Genomic DNA, 18714 nt, shown 5'->3' with positions numbered 1-18714 from the left:
TTATTTCGCTGTATTGGTGTGTTATTTTTTCAGTACGGACCTTAAAATAACTTTTTACTTTATTCCGTACCTGAGTGATGTTTTTCTCATTTTGTCCAGTAGGAGGAGTCATTACTCTAGAGCAGGGATGTACACACTTTGTTGGCTTGGCAGTTATACACACATTTAGCACATTCCCCCTGGTGGACAGAGCTTCAGATCCTTCAGTTGTACGTTTTTAACAGGGGACAGTGGCTGTTAATTTTCTTCAACGTTTTTAACAGGGGACAGTGGCTGTTAGAAGCTGTTAGTGAAGTAAGCGAGTAACTAACTTAACTAACCCATGTGTTGTTTTTAAGGCCTCTAATCAATTACCAATACTCTATGTAGCTGTAGTTTATATGGACAAGATCTTTTCAACAACAGGTGTTGGTATATTCAGGGTTAAAAGTGTTAGTTTGTGACCTCACTTTTTTTTAAAATTAAATCCCTTGACTTCACTGACAGAAATTGGCCACAGGAGGCAGTGTTGGACCAGGGGTTCCTGTGTGTCCTTTGAGCTCAATTCCCATGATTTCTACTCTGGACATTGGTCTGTTGGTCAACATGGGTTCAGGTTGTGTGTCAGTGGCACCTCAATCCTCCTGAAGCTGTGATGAAGCGATTCGTTAATACACTCACGATCCATTTTTATTTGAACTTAACAAGACTGTAATTGTTATTGTTTCATTCAGTCAATTATCATCATCTGTATGTGACATAGATGCAGTGGTGACAGTGAGGGGGGAGGAAGGAAGAGGAGTAGAATGAGACGGAGGAGGTGGAGCAGGAGGTGGTTGCTCCTTTCCCCTACTCTCTGTTAATTAAAACTGATGACTGCAGGTTCTTCACAGCAGAGAGTGTGTGTTTGTTTCACCTTCATCTATTCTGATTAACTGGGCTGTGTGTGTGTGTGTGTGTGAGACACAGAGAGAGACAACATTAGCATTTAGATCGCTGCATTACAAAACACTCAGGTTTGTGCAGCTTGATTTAATCAAACATAAATAAAAAAAATAAAGTAAGTTGACACTTGAAGAAAAGTGGAAAAATGCTGAACTCTCCCTTTATTGTATTTATTACAAAAAACACAGAGTCTCAAATTTATTTATTTTTTTCCTTTATTTAATGTAGGAAATAAAAAGTGGACAACTTTTTTGTTTGTGTTCACCCAGAAGGAAATGGAAGATTATTTCAGTAGAATAAATTAAAGTGAGGTCGTCGCCGCTCAGTATTTACAACAAAAACCACAGCCAGAGTTTGATCGGCAGCAGTTGCAGCAATAACGACACAGGGCGACCAGGCCGCCGCGCTTCACACGCGTGTGGTACGGTGTCTGAAAGAAAACAAAACAAACATTTTTATTTATTATTCAGCTGAACTTCTGTCTGTGAGAAGATCAAAACATCGACAACAAAGTGTGTTACTGGTGGATGTTGTTGTTGTTGTTGTTGTTGTTGTTGTTGTTGTGTGGCTAAACATTAGCTTCTTTACCAACTATTAATTGGTAATAAATAAAAAAAAAACTTTATTTATTATAATTGTTTAATGGATAAAAACTTACAATCCATTGATCCACAGATGTCTCCTCATTGGCTGCAGCTGGAGTGTCACTCATTCCCGCCCCTCTCACCATCCCCACCCCCTCTGTCTCCTGCACCTGTTAGATACAAGATGTACAATTAAAAAAACAAAACAAACAGACTTCTAGTAACAAATGTTTTACGTTGTTGTTCAAGGAAATTAACTGACAATAACTGACAGAACTGACTGTTCATGAAGTGATGGAATTCAACAAAGATAACTAGTCTAATCACACATGTCTGATTCAACAACTAGAACTCAGACAAATGACATGAATTAATATTATGACATTAATATTCCAAACTGGACTCTCTAGCAGTGTAGAACCTCAGATGGTGCTGATGAACGTACCTGGTCCAGAGGGAGGGCGGAGCTCTCCAGAAGGCTAACGAAGGCGAGCACGAGTGTCACTGCAGCTGCAATGCTGAACACCTTCATCTTTCTGGGACTTTTGTTTGTAGGCTAATGTGAAATCCTGTGAAGCTCACAGATCTTCTCCGTCATCAGTTTCACTCAGATGTCGTCAGAGCTGCGATGGTTCTCAGATCAGGTTCAGATGCGGCTGGCGACCTTCAGGGTTCTGGCTTTTCCACCTTTCTCCGACTGAACCTCTGCTTCTCTGTGGGTTGAATGAACCTGGCCTCTTATTTATACAGACCTCAGATCAGTGTTGCGTCATCACAGCAGGACATTCCTCACTTCCTGGCAATGCTTTCACAATCCTGTTACTTCTGCCGCTGAAGAACGGCTGCTGCTGGGAAACGGCGCCTCCTCCTCAGGAGATGACTGAGGGCATACTTCCCCAAAGATCTTTGGCAGAGGTCAAAGTAATTAGGGCGTTAGTTAAAGGTGAACTTTTGTTTAATTATGATGTCATTCAGTGTTTGTCTGCGGTGGGCTTTGAGCAGCCCATCAGGTGGCGCTAAGTACACATTTATAGAACAGGTCTGCACATACTGGTGCATGTTTGATGGGTCAGAACTTTTCCATCAAAGAAGTTATTGACAGTTCACTGGTTAAAAGAAATCAACACTGTTGAAACCCCTGGTATTGGTGAGCTAACAGTTAGCATGTTAGCTGTTTTTAAACATCACACCGGCTACTTGTTTCTCAACTTTTTTGAGCCACAACACAAATTTTATATTGGAAAAAAAAAAATCCAATGTCACAATATATTTAATTGAAATATATTATAAATCTTTTAGTTTCAGACTTGCACTGTGAAACCCTGGTCTATTTAGTGGAACACAATGTGGTTAGACTTTAAGGAATTGAAGAAAGACATGGAGGTCTTAAAGAGCTCTGAGTTGCGCTCCTTTTTTTATTTGTTGTATATCCATCTGCTGTTTTGTCTTTAACTGTCACACAGACAAACAACACATTTTTGAAGTAAACAAACATCTGTTTATTAGATCAATTAAATGGATTATTTTCCTGGTTCATCAGGTGAACACCTGGGCAGAAAATAAATGTTTTTTTTATGATTGTATATTTATTTCTGATTGTTTGTAATTGTTTTAAGTCAAACCTTTTTGTTCTTTTTCATCCTCAGAGTTGGTGTAGAAACTTCCACACAGATAAAGAGTGCATGTCTGAGCGCGTGGACGTCGGGCATGTTCATGACACTTTGGAAATTCCAGTCTGTCCATCAGGAGAATGACTTTGTCTTTTTCATCATTTTGGTTTGTTTGAAAGGAGCAGAAAGTGAGACGGGATAATCTGCAATCACTAATCTCTGTCCAAACAGAGACGGGCTCCACAAGGACAGACACATTCACCTCAACGGCGCCACCTTACCTTTTTCCTGCTGCATCGGGGTCAATGACCTTGGCCTCCTCTGTCAACATCATACAGTGTCTCTCTGTTTGTGAGCTGTGTCTTCATGTCCTCCATCTGTTCAAGTGCAGCACCAGGAGGAACCAGAGCTCTGGAACCTTTTGTGTTTTATCTGTTTCCAGTTAATTTTTTGTTTAATGACACGTAAAATGTCAACGTCTCTGGGGCCGATGTAACCATTCGTTCAGACACAGGGTGTATAGAGGTCAGGCAGAAGGTCTTCTGCTTTCTGACTCAGGGGAATTCCTGTGTATATGTTCCTGCAGGCTTGTGTTTGTGTGTTTCCAGGAACCTCAACATGCAGAGGTTCAGGAATCAGCCCTGATGGAGAATGACATGGACTCCTGTGGAGAATAGGTCAGTTTTTAGTTTAGGACCAAACTGCTTCACCAATCCTGAGGATTTTTTCATTTAGCTTCTAATTCTTCTTCAAATGTTTGTTTCGACGTTTTTCTTTAATAAAAATCAGCCTGAGATCCATAAATCACAGACTACCCTGCACCAAAGCCCATCTGCGGTTTTAGCTCGCATGAAAACAAGTTTGTGGGTCTTCTGCTGCCCCCTGTGGACACTTTGTGTCACAGAGGCACATGTGAAGTGCAGTTTAAAGTGACTGTACATTCATGTATACAATACACAGGTCTGGTTCAAATACAGTGTGTGTTACTCTCCTCCACTCTCCAACAGGTGAGGCTTTTAACCAGAGGGTAACCGTCAAGGCCAGTGAGGCCCTCTGCTGGTCACGGGTGGATTTCATGGTCAAATAATCAGAGAATTGGTGAGTAAAATGCATTTTGTTATTTTAATAATATTGTCATTTTATGAAGTTCACAATCATTGATGTTTTTTTTAATAATATTGTCATTTTATGAAGTTATCATTGATGCTTTTGATGTCCATGATGTGGCAGCTGTGGCTGAACTGTGTCGTGGGTTTGTTTCTTAGTTTAGTCCATAGGTGAGTGCCACCTACTGGCTCTATTTTTCCCAGACAAGTTTCCCCCTGAAAAATCGAACTCAATTACAAAAGGAAGACTGAGAATACGGACTTCGTAATTACCTATGACTAAAGGTGTTAAAAACATTTCTGTTGTTCAGATTTCTTTTTCCTTTCCAGTGGTGAAAACAGAGACAGAGGTTGAGTCTGAGTTTGACATGAACACGGGATCAGAGATCAGCTTCGACAAACAAAAGCGACGCCTCGATGTCTGCTCACAGCAGACATCAGAACATTAGTGACGCTCCTGAACTTCAGCAAACCTTTGATTTAGTTCACACTCAAACTCAGACTCTTAACTCGTCTTTAAATTCACTCCCATGCGCTCAGACTCAGAGACAGTGATGAGGAACTCTCCGGGCTTTAGTGAGGAGTCCGTGTTCCATGAATCTGAATCACATTAGCGTCAGCCTGCAGGTTCTTCAGCCTCAGAGAAGAAAGACCTGCTCTATTTGGAGCTTCTAATCTTTCATGATGATCAGATTTTAGGAGAAACCTGCTCTGGAGAAGGTTCTAAAATTCTTAGTCAGACTTTCCACTTGAGCAGGACATGCTGTCCCTGATGGAGCTGTTGCTGCAGGAAGCTTGGAGAGGCAGGACAGATCTTAGAAAGACAGGAAATGAAGTCAGTGATCATCGGCAGCTTTAATTAACTTTAATTGGAGCAAAATAAATGTTAAATATTTGCTATAATAATCAGTGAAGCCCTGTAAAATCTAAAGTCCAGCAAAGACCTACAGTCCAAGATGGACTTCAGCCTCAGAAGTTCAGAAGAAAGACCAGAATCTGGGTCTGCTGGAGCGATGCTCCGTGGCTCAGCCGCTCCACTTCTGGATTCAGGATGTTGGTTTTACCCGAGTCCAGCCTGGACTTTGCGTGGTTCAGCCGTGAACATTGATTTCCAGAACCACATGGAGCTGATCGGGGACCAGATTTGGGTCCACAGCCCTTATGTTGACAAATGGGCTTTAAATGTTTTACCTCACACGTTGATAAAAATCAAATCAAATTAAACTGATAGCATCATTTCTTTTAAATTATTACTCACTCTGCATATTTACATCAATCAGCTGTGTGTGTGTGTGAGTGTGTGTGTGTGTGTGTAACAGTCAAATAAATTAAACCTGATGAACACATTGAGCTACTCCAAGTTTGAAGAGAAATCAAAGACAATGGAAAAATAAGTTGTTTTGGGTTTTTTTGGGGGAGGGTCGGTGGTGGGGGGAATAAGTTGTTTTGGGTTTTTTTGGGGGGGGAGGGTCGGGGGTGGGGGATCCACATGAACCCTGGTGAAGGCTGTGCACGTGACAGTCTTTCAACAGTTCAGACGTAAAAGGTGGCGAGGCTTCGTCTCTGACAGGCTCCTCCCCTCAGCATTGTTGCGTCGTGGTGGCGTGAGCTTCGATGCCGTGCTGCTGCAGCTGAGCTCGTAGCAGAACGTTCTCACTTTTCAGCTCCTCAATCTGTGAGCACAACACAACGGCAAACAACTATGTTACTGCTGTGACTGAGCTGAGAGCTCCACCTGCTGGTGCACACGCAGTCTGAGACACATGGCTGAAATTCTCAACAGGTTGACAGCTGATTATGTCTGACAGAGCTGTGACATCATTGTGATGTGGGCGGAGCTACCTGCTGCTGACACATCTGATTCTCCACCTGAATCCTCTCCACCTCCTTGAAACTCTCCTGCAGGCGCTGGTTACTCTGCCGCAGCTCCCTGATGTAGTCGCACGCCTTCGACAGGATTCCACCTTTACTCTGGGAAACACCATCATATTTCTCATTACAGCGTTGTTCATAACAACGTCCAGACTACACCTTTAATCAGTGAAATGAAATGTCAAACAACACGAGGATTACACTTCCAATCTCACACGCATACACAAGTAAACATAAACACACATATGTACACACACACACACACACACACTCGGTGCTTGACAAATCAGATCTAGGCTCACAAAATTTACCGCTCCAGTCTTGGTACTGTCTACGCTGCAGCCTGGGATTATGTTGGACAAGGTGACAATCCAGTTGTTGATTCTGTCTCTACGCCGTCTTTCCACTAAAGAAGAAAAAGACAAAAAGTGAACATGAGAGACTGGAATATTATACCCTGGAGTATTCTTCTGGATATCCATCTACATCATTTAAACAGATTATACAACCGGAATATTCACCTGGATCAGATTATACAACCGGAATATTCACCTGTTTTATCTTGTTTTTGTTTTTTTTCATATTTCGTAATTGTCTAAAACGTTCCCTACGTTCCTCTGCTGGACACTGGAGTTTAAACATCAATGTTAATCTATTCTGTGATTTGTGACAGTCCATCACTGAGTAAAGCTGCTATTATCGTCATCCTCGTCATTGCCTTCGTCATCTTCATCATCATCATCATGACCCTCTTCAGTGACAACTCACCTTCGTTATGCTGGGCTCTTCTTCTGTCGTCTCTTGGTGCTCGTGTTCCGTCCATTTTTCTGTGAACAAACAAAAAAAGAAATCCATCACGTTGAATGTTTGATCATCAGTGTGTGACTGTGCAGTACAGCTGCAGCTACAACTTTGTTTTGGAGACGACTGAGTTGTGAAGAACAACAGTGACACCTGCAGGAGGTGGACGTAAATCTGATGATAAAAATCAGACGCATGACTCACACAGAATAGGACGGTGTCTGTGGAGCGATGCTGCGTGTTGTTCCTGTCTGAGTGACGTTAGACGGTGCCATCATCACATATAACTGCCCTGTAAACACACACACACACAGTTTTTTTATGTACTGTATATGTTTGGTTTGTATTTGTTTTCTTTCTGTCTAATCACAAAGTTATATTTGAATTATAGCTTGTGTTTGGATCACGCTGTTACGCTAATCTGTAATCCTGTCTCGCAGAGTTCAAAGAAGAAGTTCAACAGTACTTCGGTCCAAACCCACCTCCAGCCTGTGCGAGCGTTGGATCAGAACCAGAGCCAGAACCTGAACCCGTCCCAGTCTGCAGAGAAACACTTCCTTCACTCACCACTGCCGTCGCTGCTTTGGAGGCTGGGTAATAAGCGAAGCGTGTCTCACCTCCTGTAGCGTCTCCTGCTGGACTTCCTCCATTACTGTAGGAGTTCTGAATAACGGCCTGAGACAGAGACAAGGATCGTGGTCTGTGGTCTGGGTCAGATGGTTCAGCTGTCCCTCTGACAGTAAACCTTCAATAACTGCAGCGTGGACAAAGAAGTTCCTGAAGTAACTTTGTGAAATGACGTACCTGAGCCACCGCCTGTGGAGCTGCGCTGAAGGCCACGCTCACGGCTCCGCCCCCAGCTCTGCCCCCTTCACGTCTGCCCTCCAGGTGCTCCTCCGTCACCTGGACCACGTGGTACGTTACCTGCATAAGGCACAGCAAAAAAAGTTTGTTTTTTTTCACAGAGAAACAGTCCCTACAGGCAGAGACACAAGGTCAGAACATTTAAAGACAGCAGTCACTGTTGAGGCAGTGATGACGTCACTTCCTGTCCAACCTGAGCAGCTGCTCTGTAGATGATTTCTCCAGCTTTAGTGTCTGTCAGAGCAGGAACAGAGCCCATAGCTGCTGAGCTCCTAAGGCTTCAGGCTCTGGACACAAGAAATCACCTGATTCCAATTTAAGAGCAGGAAAATGATTTCATTGAGTTTCTCTGCTCCTCCTCCTGACTGACATGTGACACTCATCCACGTGTGTGTCTCGCTCTCTCTCTGTGTCTCTCTCTCTCTCCCTCACACACACACACACAATTTTAAAATAGTCCCAACAGACTTGACTTTTTTCTGAGAGGAAAATCTTCCTGTAGCGCAGCCAGTGGCCCTGCGTCTTTGTCCATATTGAACCTGTTTGGGACGTGGCGGACAGAGATGGAGGACGTTCACACGTATCTGACCTACTGTACTCACCTGACCTTCACTGTGGAACTGATACTGGACGTTGTTCTCAGGAAAAGCTGCAGACTGATGGAAACTGCTGATGGACACGTCCTCTTGTTGCTCTGCGTGAACAGATGACACGAACAGATACAGATCAATCTGTCTCCAGCAGAGGGAGACAGAGGCACAGAGGAACTTTTTGTCTGAGTGGCCCTGTGTCGGACCCGCTGTCCCACATAAGTTTTGTTAGTTATCCAAGTAAAAGATTTTTATTACCCAAAGGACAAGTCAACATAGACAATTATTAGTCATATTTTCTTTAAAAAAATAGCGGATAATCAGCTGTGAGATCACTAAACTTACCTAAAACAATGTAAAATAAAATACGCCAAAAAAGCTAATTGATAACCAAGAAAAAGCTAATTCTGTAATTTGTAAGTTTATTCCTGAGTTCTGAGTTGAATGATGGTTTTCCAAAACCTTAAGAAATGATTGTGAAAAAGAAAAGAAAAACATAGAAAGTGACTTAATATGAATGAATGTGTCACTGGATAGAGCTCTTCTCTCACCTTCAGGTCCCTCCACTTCTTCCTCCACTTCTTCCTGCTTTTCCTGACTGTACATCAATTAGAAAAGACAGAAAATACTGACGTGATCTCAAGGGGAGGGACATAGATAGGCACTTAAAATGAAGGATACCTTAATAATGGTAGAGTTCATTACAGTTCTAATTACTCATACAGTTAAATAGCACTAAAGCTAAGATGTATTAATCAAGCAAATGATCATCATCGTCCTCAACATCATCAGTTAACGTCACTAAAAACCATCATATCATTATCATCTTCATCCTTGTCGTTTCTTCTATCGTCACAGCAATCGTCATCATCGCCACCATTTTTAATCACCAGGTTCAACGTAGACTTTCGAACTCCTTGGAATTATTTCACTAAAACGGCAGCACAGTTTTCAGAGACGTCAGTAATTTTCCTCCTGTAAACTCGCCTACACTTTAGTAGTTTCCTGCGGCTGCTGTAAACAGCTGTTAGCCTGTGAGCCCGAAGCAGTGTCCGTGAGTGAGTGTCTGTGATACCTGTTCGTGTCCAGATTGTGGGTCAGTAAATCCATTAGGGTCAGGATTAAAATGATTTGCACTCAGTCAAAAACCGAGAAAAGAAACAAAAACAAGAGTAGAAAAAAGAGCTGATCACGAGGACAAACACCCGGGTCATGTGACAAGAGGGAGGAGGAGAAAAAGTGTGGGAGGGTGAGAAAAATATTTGGGAAGAGCTACTGATGATTTTGAGGCAGGCGTTTATTAATTAATTCGTGTATTTACCTATGTATTTCTCTTTTTATTAATTAATGAATTTGTTTTTTTCTTTCTTTTTTTAACTTCCACCTTATCCTGTTGTAAAGTGGAACCTTTCTTGTTTTAGTCGTTTAAGACATATTGATATGGTGCACCACTTGGCTTACTTATTATAAATGGTCGTAGTTTACTGGTAAACGTCAAGGTATTTTATATTTAACTTTTTTAATTGTGTTATTTTGGTTGTTAAAATATTTACGCGCGATGCCTTTGAAAAATAACTTTGAAATATCGTTGTTGTTTTTTTTACCCAAACGGTGGATTTAACAACGCAGCTCACCCAATCAGAGTAGAGAGTTTAGTAGCGGGCAGGATTATCTGTTTCCTGTTTTTGGTGTTTCACTAAAACGTGTCCGGCCTAGCTGGAGTTTCTCCTCTGTGTCACTTTCAAACCTTCACCATGTCTGGACGCGTGCTCGTTGGGGTGAAGCGCGTTATAGATTATGCAGTCAAGGTAAGAAAAAGTATTTTTGTTTTTTAACGTTTTACTTATTAAAGTACCTGCATTTTGCTATTTGCCACATAACGTCCGCAACTCTTACTGGACTATGCTTTCTCTGCTAGCTGTAGCCTCCTAACGTATACTGTCACAAAGTCTGACACACGCACACGCACGCACACATTAACCCAAGGTAAATAGTTTGAAGCTCTGGGTAAAAGTTGTTGTGACTAACGACGTCTTGCCGTGTTCGGTCTTAGTGTCTTTAGTGGCTAACGGCTCGAAACTGCCATTTACCAGGCAGAAATATATGTTTTTAGTTTTCCGTGTTTTTCTCTGAAACTAAGGTAACACCGGTTGAATCGGTTTCGCGTGCGTCGTTGTTTGTTTTATCAGCTAGAAAGTTCCTGCTGCAGCTGCACTCAGCTGGATCTGACCGCTGTCACTGCCCAAGTACTTTTAGCTTCAGTTGTCAGCAGTCTATTTTTTTTACGAGGAAATACATCGTGTGTGAATCGTGTTTAATGGGATAAAATTATTTATAGGAACTGCATCTCAGTTTATGTCAGAAGAAAAAACACTAGAAAGACTAGTAGTAGTCCCTTTAGAAAAATTAAAAAGCTGTGGCACCCGAGCATGAACCAGAACCAAATGAAATGGGAACTAATAAAACACTATGTGTCTCTTCCAGATCCGCGTGAAGCCAGACAACAGCGGTGTGGTGACAGATGGCGTGAAGCACTCGATGAACCCTTTCTGTGAAATTGCTGTGGAGGAGGCAGTGAAGCTGAAGGAGAAGAAACTGGTGAAGGAGGTGGTTGCTGTCAGCTGTGGACCACAGCAGGTTCAGGTAACACTGGTCTTTTAAACTTTACGGCCTGGGCTGTAAAGAGACTTTGCAATTCGGGGACTTCCGCACCTGAGTACCCAAGGGCAGTACCATTATTGACTTAATAAATAAATAAACTTAATTAAATAAAATGAAGTGCACCTAAATAGCACTTGGTTATTGAACCTACAACTGTAACAACTCCCATATCGTTCTCTAATCTTTTTGTAAAAAAAAAAGAATCACAGACTAAAGAGGATTAAAAATCTGTCCTCTAAAGAATTTGAGTAGGTTTAAACTAAGACAAAACAGACATTTGAATTTGGAGTAATCCATCTAAGTCAACATACCTAAATATAAGACAAATATATATACATATTTGAACCTCTGTCTGTACATCAGGAGACGATCCGTACGGCTCTGGCCATGGGAGCAGACCGGGGCATCCATGTGGAGGTCAGTGGCAAAGACTACGAGAGCCTGGGCCCTTTGCAGGTCTCTAAGATCATGGCCGCTTTAGCCAAGAAGGAGGAGGCTCAGCTACTTATTCTGGGAAAGCAGGTGAGGACGGAACCTGGAACCGGTTCCATTTTGATACTACGTTGAGCTCAGTTGATGGCAGCTGCTGCTCTGACACTACTGACTCGTGTGTCTGTGTCCTAGGCCATTGATGACGACTGTAATCAGACTGGACAGATGACAGCAGCCTTACTGGATTGGCCTCAGGTCAGTAACCTTCACCATCAGCAGGAGGCGACACTGATGCTGATGTCTCTAGTTAGTTCTCCTAACTCGCCAGTAGATGGAGCTATTGGACCTTTTTATGCAGCCATTTTTTTTCCAGAGTCCTAACTTTAATCTGAGAAAAATGAAAAACAAACAATAGAAATAAGGTTTACTGTTTACTGACTTCAGATTAACTTTACTGATTAGTATGTGCTGTGGTGTTAATGAGTGCCCCCTGGTGGTGATTTTATGTTTCAGGGCACTTTTGCATCAGAGGTGACAGTGGAAGGAGAGAAGCTGAAGGTGGTGAGGGAGATCGACGGTGGACTGGAAACCATAAAAATCAACTTACCTGCGGTGCTGACGGCCGACCTCAGACTCAACACACCCAGATATGCCACACTGCCCAACATCATGGTCAGTTGCAAGGGATTGTGGGTTGTAGATTTTACAAGAAAATACAATCTCAGTTTTAAAAAGTCTGGAGATTGTCTGACGTTTTCTTCTTCTTCTTCCTCAGAAAGCCAAGAAGAAGAAGATCACTCAGGTGAAGCCCTCAGATCTGGGAGTGGACCTGACGTCACGTCTGCAGGTGCTGAGAGTGGACGAGCCTCCACAGAGGCAGGCCGGCGTGAAGGTGGAGACGGTGGACGACCTGGTGTCCAAACTGAGGGAGTGTGGCAGGATATAGAGGGGGCAGTGACCACTGGCTCCAACAGCAGAGGGAGGGTGAGGATTAACTCTGCTCTGGATCCACTCATAGGAGACCCCCACACCGCAACTGTCTGTATTTCTCTACAGGACCTGGACTGATGACTGACGACCAAGACTACTGCAGCTTCAGCGCCATCTGCTGCTCCCTCCTGGCTCTTTAACAGAACACTTTTAGATTTAAACGTGTGCTTGTCTGAGGTTCTGATACAGAGTCCTCGGCTGGTTTTGGTGCCAGTGTTCACTCAGGTTGAATGGCATTACTTGTCAGACACACTTGGACTGTTTTAGACCTGGACTGACCGCAGTCATGTGACCAGGTGACTGAGGTCCGGACCAACTCCATGTCTGAATGTTGTCTGTCTTTATCGCCTGTTTGTGTCTGTGACTTTAACAACAGTAATGTTTCTAAACCACTCGCTGTCCAACACCAAGTCCAGTGACTCTAGCTCACAGAGACTCATTGGCTGTTGGTCCACTGCTGCCTCCTCTGGTCAGTTTGTGTCACTGAGGTCAAGCTGAAAAAGAAAAAAAACTCAAACATTAAATTAAACAAACTTAGTTTGAGTTGGAGGCAGCAGTGGACCAACAGCTAGACTTGATTTCATCAGATCAGTTTTCACTGATAATGCTAACAGTAGTTCTGCACACAAACACATGTTCAAAACCCTAAACTGTTCCTTTATGTGACTCATGTTTGTCCCATCGAGGTTAGAACCAATCATTGATCTATGAAAATCAGAATTTTCTTCTTTTTTATCACTGCAGCCGTTTGTACCTGAAAAACTGACAGAGCTGACGTTTGTAGAGATGAAGATGATGATGATGATGATTACCATTACCTCTTTACACATGTTGGTGGCGCTGCAGTTGCACGGACAGCGTGTCAGTATCGAGCAGCCACCGTGATGACTGCTCTGAAATGTGATCATCAGTTCCTTACTTTTCTGCTGACTGTACAGATACTTATCAGAAATAAACAACACTCTTCACTGCTGCTGTCTCTACAGGGTTTCCCTGGAGGTCTGTTCTTGGTGTCGACCTGGTCTGAAGCTAAAATTGTTGGGGTTTTTTTTATTAGAAACTGAATCTGTCTCCACGCAGGAGCAGAACAAAGCAGCTCAAGTTTCGTGTCCAGACATTTTTCTCTTCACTGTCCATTAATCTGTAAATAATCTGGATTAACTGTCGGTCAAATTTAGGACAGGTCTGTGTTTTTGAATGTGGGTGAGGACAAGGTGAGCAGCTGGTTTCTGGTCCTGGTCCAGATGAAAGCTTGTAAATCCTGTGTGTGTGTCTCACTGTTTAGAGTATACACAGTGAGAGTAAGGTGGTGGGCGTGGCCTCAGCTGACTCAGGATCTTCAGCGACTCCATCAAGGTCATTTTTCCCGTCTTTTCCTGGAACTACAGAAACTGACCCTGTGAATTTTCTTTAAAGACTGTCGTCTAGAGTTTTTCATCTGTTGGTTCTGACATGAATAAGTTCAGGACATTTTTCTCACTCATTTTATTCAACTTTTCACTTCGAGGTAAGTCAACATTTTTCATCTTTTATTCTCAGGCTGGTGAGTATGTTTGCTATTTTGGAGGAAGAATGGGTTGAAGTCAAAATCTTTTTTTTAAGAAAAACAGTGACCTTCCTTTTAAAACAAACCGTAACATTTGCTGTAACAGCTTCAGCTCCTCAGTTATTTTCTTTACAAGCTTTATTGTAACAGCTTCAGCTCCTCAGTTATTTTTTTAACAACCTTTATTTCTGTGTAACACTTTTTTTGGCAAACGATCAGAGGTTTTCAACACATCACGGCACTTTTGTCAAATTGGTCACATCAAAGCTATTTGTAATAAATAATTGTCTGACGTTGACATTTTCTCAAAACTTTTAAATAGCTTTACTTTGGTGTAACTTTAGTTACACTTTTCCCTTTTTTCCTACTTATTGTTTTCTTTTTTTGAGGGGGGGTGGGGCTGACTTTAACTCTTTGTTGATTTCATTCACACGCTTGTCCTTTGTTTTACTTACCTCTCACAGGCGCCCTCTGCAGACTCCAGATTTTTTCTCTTGACCCTCAGGTCAAAGCTCAGGTGGGCTCTAATGTGACCTTGAGCATGACTTTCAGTGGAGCCCCCGACCCGGTGGTCACCTGGTTCCGAGAAGACCTTCCAGTCCTGACGTGGACCGTGGGCTCTGGGGAGGCCCCTGATGTGGCTGTTGACCACAGGGGGGTGCTGGAGATTGAGGGAGAGGGTTCATTAAAGTTCGTCAATGTTCCGCTGAACTACGGTGGAAACTACAAAGTGGAACTGACCAAGTCTGGACTGGACAAAGCTGAGAGCACTTTCACTCTGACTGTGTTCGGTGAGTCTCTTTGAGAAGACATTCTAAAATTCTTCATGGTTTTGTTTTTTTGTTTTGTGTTGTTTTTTTTTCCACAATTTTTTTGTTGCATGAGAAATGTGTTTTTATAAATTCTAGGTTTGGGTTGAACCACTTCCTGTTTTCTGCTTGACAGAAATCTTCCAGGAGGTGTCGCTTTTGTTGAGACCTGACCCGGTGTCTGAGGGCGACACTGAGAGTTTCAGTCTGGTCTACAGCATGTCAGCAGGAGTGGTGGAGCAGCAGACCTGGTTCTTCAACGGCTCACAGATCTTCCTGACCAACTCTCATTATTCCTTGGACCAGAAGAACCTGGTGGTCCACGATCCGACCCGTCAGGACACTGGACAGTACTCTGTGAGGCTGACCAACCCCTTCAGCCAAGCAGACGCCCACCTCAACGTCACTGTGCTGTGTAAGACAGGAACCAATCACAATCAACCGCAGATGATGATGACCCAGACCTGGAAATATTTACTGCTACAAACCATGAGCCTAATATTCCTCTACTAACTTCATGCTCCGTTTGTTTCACATGTTTCCATAATCCCGCCCATGGTCAGATGGACCAGACGAGCCCACACTGCAGCTTCAACCATCTCCACCCTTCTTCATACCAGGCGACGCCTTCAGCCTCAGGTGTTGGGCCGACGGTTTCCCACCACCGACCGTCCACTGGAACTTTAAAGGTCAGACTGTGTCTGAGTCAGAGAGTGGAGTCTTGAACCGGACACACCTGCAGAGCAGTGATGGAGGCCTTTACACCTGCACCGTCACCAACCCCCACACAGGGAGAACCAGTGACAAGAGTTTGACCATAAAGGTGTATGGTATGTGGAAGTCTCAGGGTTTCAGTTCGATCTCAGTTGTTCTCTTTCTTGTGGCCTTTTTTTTAGCTGCTGCTTTAAACACTCATTCTTAACGACCAATTTTGATTTGTTTCCTTTTGGTTTAAATGTAACTCTTTAGCAAATGCAAAACTTTAACTTTAAAAACTTTGTCTTTTTTGTTGAGGATTGTAAAAAAAAACTGTTCAAAATGTCAAAGCAGCGTTGTGTAAAACCACTGGACATGTTTTGTTTCCCGACCAGAGAAACCTCCCGGTGAAGCGTCTTGCTCAGTACGTTCAGCCAATGATCACGTGGATCTGCAGTACCTGTGTGAGTGGACAGGGGGCATTCCTTGGGCCCAGCTGTCTTTCCAAGCACAGAGCACCAGTTTTAACGTCAGCATTGTTGGATCAGGAATCTTTGGTTTGACCCTCGCTGCCTCCGATGATCTGAACGGGAACCCGGTCACATGTTTGGCGGTCCATCCGGTCCAGAACAGCAGCTGCAGCGCCACCGCAGGTCCGTTTCAAAAATGTCTTCTTTAATTCAGGACAGAAAAGGTTTAGGGTCAGAAAAAAAAATCACACTTGGAAATTGGTCAGAAAATCTTCTTCTTCTTCTCCTCTTCCTCCTCTTCCTCCTCCACCTTCTGGTTTCCTCAGTTTCTCCTCTGAACTTCCTGCCGACTGTCACAACCACCGTTGATAATGTAGGCAGAATCCAGGTGACTGTTGACTGCCTGTGCCAGGCCACGCCCACACCAGTGATGTCATGGACCAGAGGCACTGAGGTCATCACCAATGGGACAAATTCCCACATCAGTGACGACGGCCTTCGTCTCCAGATTAGATCCTACAACGTCAGTGACCTGCTGCAGCAGACATACACCTGCTCCTGCCGCAATCCTCTGGGCAGCCAGAAGAGGGAGGTGCAGCTTCTAGGTAACTTAAATGTTTAGGATAATACCGTTTTTTGTTTTTTGTTTTTTTTAATTTGGTGGCATGAGCAGTCTTGCTTTACATCAAAATGGTCAGTGGTTCGTGCCCCAGCTCTAACTGATGATGTTTCTACATGGAGTTTGTATTTCTGTGTGTATGTGAGTGACCTGGTTGGTACCAGCTAACCTTTAGCTACTTTTGTTCAAAAATTAGTCCAGGTTTTCATCAGCGACACTTTCTCTACTGTATGTGTGTCAGAATGTGCAGATTAGGATTAAATGACACACTCACTCACACACACACAGTGGATCGTCAGAGAGAAAATGACTTTGCTCTTTTCCTAACACAGAGCTCTGTCTTACATTCCCCCCCCCCGCCTCCCCTCCCCACTCCCCAGGTCCGACCATCTCAGCTTCCAGTCTGTTCCCTAATCCTGATGGAAGTGTGCTCACGTTGACCTGGGAAGTCCCGCCCAACGCCGTGGTCACAGGTATGACAGGAAACAGAGACGCTTTTGTTCACACAGACTATTAAAAAAAAAAAAAAGACGAGGAAATGAAATCAGACAAATCCTGTTTCTTATTTTTCTCTAAAGGCTTTGACGTCCAAATGAAAGGCCCAAAAATACCAGGTCAAAATCTAATCGTCGGCCCAGGTTCGTCAAACGACTACTACACCATCCTACGGAAACCCGGTTCTGCTCGCAGCGCAGATATCTCTAACCTCGACCCAAAGAGGACATACCGTTTCAGGGTCATTCCCAAAGCTCGGACCACTGAAGGAGAACCGTCTGAAGTCCACAGGATCGGTCCAGGTGCTGTATCTGCAGATCTTTGATAACTACCACAACTTCACTGGCCTGGAACAATACAATCTAAACTGGATGGATTGTTGTGTTTAGGCTTTTCTGACAGGAAACTGAGCCACAGACCAGAGTCCATGAAAGAATTAGTGATTTTAGCTGAAAGATTTGAAATCTGAAGAGGAAACTGGTGATGTTATCAAGACCAGGAATCAGCAACAGTTCAGTGTTCAGATGCAAACTGACCACAAGAGACAGTAGTGGACCAGCAGCTCCTCTGATCTAAAATCACTGATTTTCTCCATGGACTTTGGTCTGTTAAAGTCCGGCTCCTGTCTAACAGTCAGATGAAGCAGTTTTATTTGAGTACTTGAGCTCAGACTTCTTCTTTGTGGCTAACATTCACTCAGCAGCAGTGTTTTCACTGAGGACCAGCCTCTGTTTCAGCAGCGTGTGTTGTTATAAGTAGGTGACGGTCTGAGTGGTTCTGCTGTGGCCGGTATCGCTGCTGGAATCCCCTGCAGTATCCTGGTTCTCCTCCTCCTCTGTGGACTCCTGCTCTTCCTCTGGTTCTACTGCAACAACAACAAAAGTGGGTCGTCACCAGACCAGAACCAAGTCCTTATGGTCCTCAAATGAAGGTCTTCAGTCTTACTGTGTTTGGTTCTGCAGGTCGACAGGCCAGATATCCAGTGTCCAGAGCTGTGGAGAAGGTGTGGAGCACAACATGAACACAACCTTTCCTCTTCTCTTGACCTTGGACACGCCTTCATTTTCTGGGGTTTTATTTATTATGTCCCAGAATTAAAACGTTTTTATTTCAATGTTTTATTTAAAAACCAGATACCACTCCAGATTCTGAAGGTAAAGTTCTCATTTTCTACATCACGTCTTCTTCCACAGACCATCACTGCTCCCACCGACACGTCTGCTCATCAGTTAAGAACGGCTGGATTCAAATTTCCTCCAGATTATAACCGATTACATCAGGTGTGTTTGTCGTTCCTGCTCTGAACCACAGTCACAGGGAACATCCTCACTTTTTTAATGGCTGCCTTTTTTCTGTTTCCAGGCTGCGTCGGATCTGTCACTAGCCCCGCCCACATTTGTCCCTCCACTTCCTGTCAGAGTTGCTACAACGGTCTGAACTTCCTGTTTTACTGTTTTTACACTTTTCTTTACTGTAATCTTTTATATTGGTTTGTATGACTTTTGTGAATATGATTTACACGAAACTTTAAAAATCTTTACATTTCATAAAAATATTTAAAAAAAAACAAATTAAATTAAATAAATTAAACATTAAATCTCTGGTTGTTAAGCAGCAGATTCTGCCTCTCTCTATGGAATTAAAG

At 43.2% G+C, this 18714-nt stretch overlaps 4 protein-coding genes and 2 long non-coding RNA genes across 8 annotated transcripts in view; 3 read left to right on the top strand and 3 right to left on the bottom strand.

The window, feature by feature from the left end:
- The window catches only part of LOC107989407 (uncharacterized), an 8057-nt gene extending 703 nt beyond the window's left edge, over nucleotides 1–7354 (top strand). Inside the window, exons 2-4 of the long non-coding RNA XR_001760937.1 lie at nucleotides 3155–3795; nucleotides 4126–4216; nucleotides 7338–7354. This is a non-coding gene — a long non-coding RNA (uncharacterized LOC107989407). The remainder of the gene's footprint in view (nucleotides 1–3154; nucleotides 3796–4125; nucleotides 4217–7337) is intronic.
- hamp (hepcidin antimicrobial peptide) lies at nucleotides 1122–2244 on the bottom strand. The gene is made up of 3 exons (XM_008322941.3): nucleotides 1954–2244; nucleotides 1583–1678; nucleotides 1122–1354 (listed from the first exon to the last, which is right to left on the bottom strand). The coding sequence occupies exons 1-3, from the start codon at nucleotides 2038–2040 to the stop codon at nucleotides 1247–1249; spliced, it is 291 nt and encodes a 96-aa protein (XP_008321163.1). The 5' UTR covers nucleotides 2041–2244; the 3' UTR covers nucleotides 1122–1246.
- Nucleotides 5686–9861, bottom strand: usf2l (upstream transcription factor 2, c-fos interacting-like). The gene is made up of 10 exons (XM_008322942.3): nucleotides 9427–9861; nucleotides 8903–8949; nucleotides 8364–8455; nucleotides 7702–7821; nucleotides 7380–7572; nucleotides 7102–7189; nucleotides 6865–6923; nucleotides 6408–6502; nucleotides 6067–6195; nucleotides 5686–5897 (listed from the first exon to the last, which is right to left on the bottom strand). The coding sequence occupies exons 1-10, from the start codon at nucleotides 9459–9461 to the stop codon at nucleotides 5805–5807; spliced, it is 951 nt and encodes a 316-aa protein (XP_008321164.1). The 5' UTR covers nucleotides 9462–9861; the 3' UTR covers nucleotides 5686–5804.
- Nucleotides 9862–10001: 140 nt separating this feature from the next.
- Nucleotides 10002–13405, top strand: etfb (electron transfer flavoprotein subunit beta). Of its 3 annotated transcripts, none has more exons than XM_008322946.3 (7): nucleotides 10002–10159; nucleotides 10836–10994; nucleotides 11376–11534; nucleotides 11637–11699; nucleotides 11958–12116; nucleotides 12220–12428; nucleotides 13179–13405. In XM_008322946.3, exons 1-6 carry the CDS (start codon nucleotides 10106–10108, stop codon nucleotides 12388–12390), a joined length of 765 nt encoding a protein of 254 aa, XP_008321168.1. In that variant the 5' UTR covers nucleotides 10002–10105; the 3' UTR covers nucleotides 12391–12428; nucleotides 13179–13405. The 3 variants fall into 3 exon arrangements, with proteins under 3 accessions (XP_008321168.1, XP_008321167.1, XP_008321166.1); XM_008322945.3 differs by having other exon boundaries at nucleotides 12501–13405; XM_008322944.3 differs by having other exon boundaries at nucleotides 12220–13405.
- LOC112487963 (uncharacterized) lies at nucleotides 13248–14445 on the bottom strand. The gene is made up of 2 exons (XR_003051574.1): nucleotides 14161–14445; nucleotides 13248–14116 (listed from the first exon to the last, which is right to left on the bottom strand). It is a non-coding gene; the product is annotated as an uncharacterized LOC112487963 (long non-coding RNA).
- Nucleotides 13553–18611, top strand: vsig10l (V-set and immunoglobulin domain containing 10 like). Its single transcript, XM_025061751.1, has 12 exons — nucleotides 13553–13941; nucleotides 14445–14771; nucleotides 14926–15204; nucleotides 15353–15619; nucleotides 15881–16138; nucleotides 16282–16560; nucleotides 16955–17047; nucleotides 17153–17371; nucleotides 17829–17951; nucleotides 18032–18072; nucleotides 18263–18349; nucleotides 18432–18611. Exons 1-12 carry the CDS (start codon nucleotides 13887–13889, stop codon nucleotides 18504–18506), a joined length of 2103 nt encoding a protein of 700 aa, XP_024917519.1. The 5' UTR covers nucleotides 13553–13886; the 3' UTR covers nucleotides 18507–18611.
- The last annotated feature ends 103 nt before the right edge of the window (nucleotides 18612–18714 follow it).

This window comes from Cynoglossus semilaevis, chromosome 13 (genome assembly GCF_000523025.1).
Source record: "Cynoglossus semilaevis isolate Cse_v1.0 chromosome 13, Cse_v1.0, whole genome shotgun sequence".
Classification (NCBI taxonomy): domain Eukaryota; kingdom Metazoa; phylum Chordata; class Actinopteri; order Pleuronectiformes; family Cynoglossidae; genus Cynoglossus; species Cynoglossus semilaevis.
Note: the sequence above shows the minus strand (reverse complement) of the source record. Positions and strands in the feature narration are given on the sequence as shown.

Coding starts and splice junctions, on each gene's coding strand:
- usf2l (XM_008322942.3), bottom strand. CDS start 9,461: ATGGATTTACTGACCCACAATCTGGACACGAACAG. Junction 7,822..8,363: donor AGTTCCACAGTGAAGGTCAG/GTGAGTACAGTA, acceptor TGCCTTATGCAG/GTAACGTACCACGTGGTCCA. Junction 6,503..6,864: donor AAGAGCCCAGCATAACGAAG/GTGAGTTGTCAC, acceptor TTTCTTCTTTAG/TGGAAAGACGGCGTAGAGAC.
- vsig10l (XM_025061751.1), top strand. CDS start 13,887: ATGAATAAGTTCAGGACATTTTTCTCACTCATTTTATTCAACTTTTCA. Junction 16,139..16,281: donor CAGCTGCAGCGCCACCGCAG/GTCCGTTTCAAA, acceptor TGGTTTCCTCAG/TTTCTCCTCTGAACTTCCTG. Junction 17,048..17,152: donor GCCCAACGCCGTGGTCACAG/GTATGACAGGAA, acceptor TTTTCTCTAAAG/GCTTTGACGTCCAAATGAAA.
- hamp (XM_008322941.3), bottom strand. CDS start 2,040: ATGAAGGTGTTCAGCATTGCAGCTGCAGTGACACTCGTGCTCGCCTTC. Junction 1,679..1,953: donor CCGCCCTCCCTCTGGACCAG/GTACGTTCATCA, acceptor TGTATCTAACAG/GTGCAGGAGACAGAGGGGGT. Junction 1,355..1,582: donor CATCTGTGGATCAATGGATT/GTAAGTTTTTAT, acceptor GTTTTCTTTCAG/ACACCGTACCACACGCGTGT.
- etfb (XM_008322946.3), top strand. CDS start 10,106: ATGTCTGGACGCGTGCTCGTTGGGGTGAAGCGCGTTATAGATTATGCA. Junction 10,160..10,835: donor TTATAGATTATGCAGTCAAG/GTAAGAAAAAGT, acceptor TGTCTCTTCCAG/ATCCGCGTGAAGCCAGACAA. Junction 10,995..11,375: donor GTGGACCACAGCAGGTTCAG/GTAACACTGGTC, acceptor TCTGTACATCAG/GAGACGATCCGTACGGCTCT.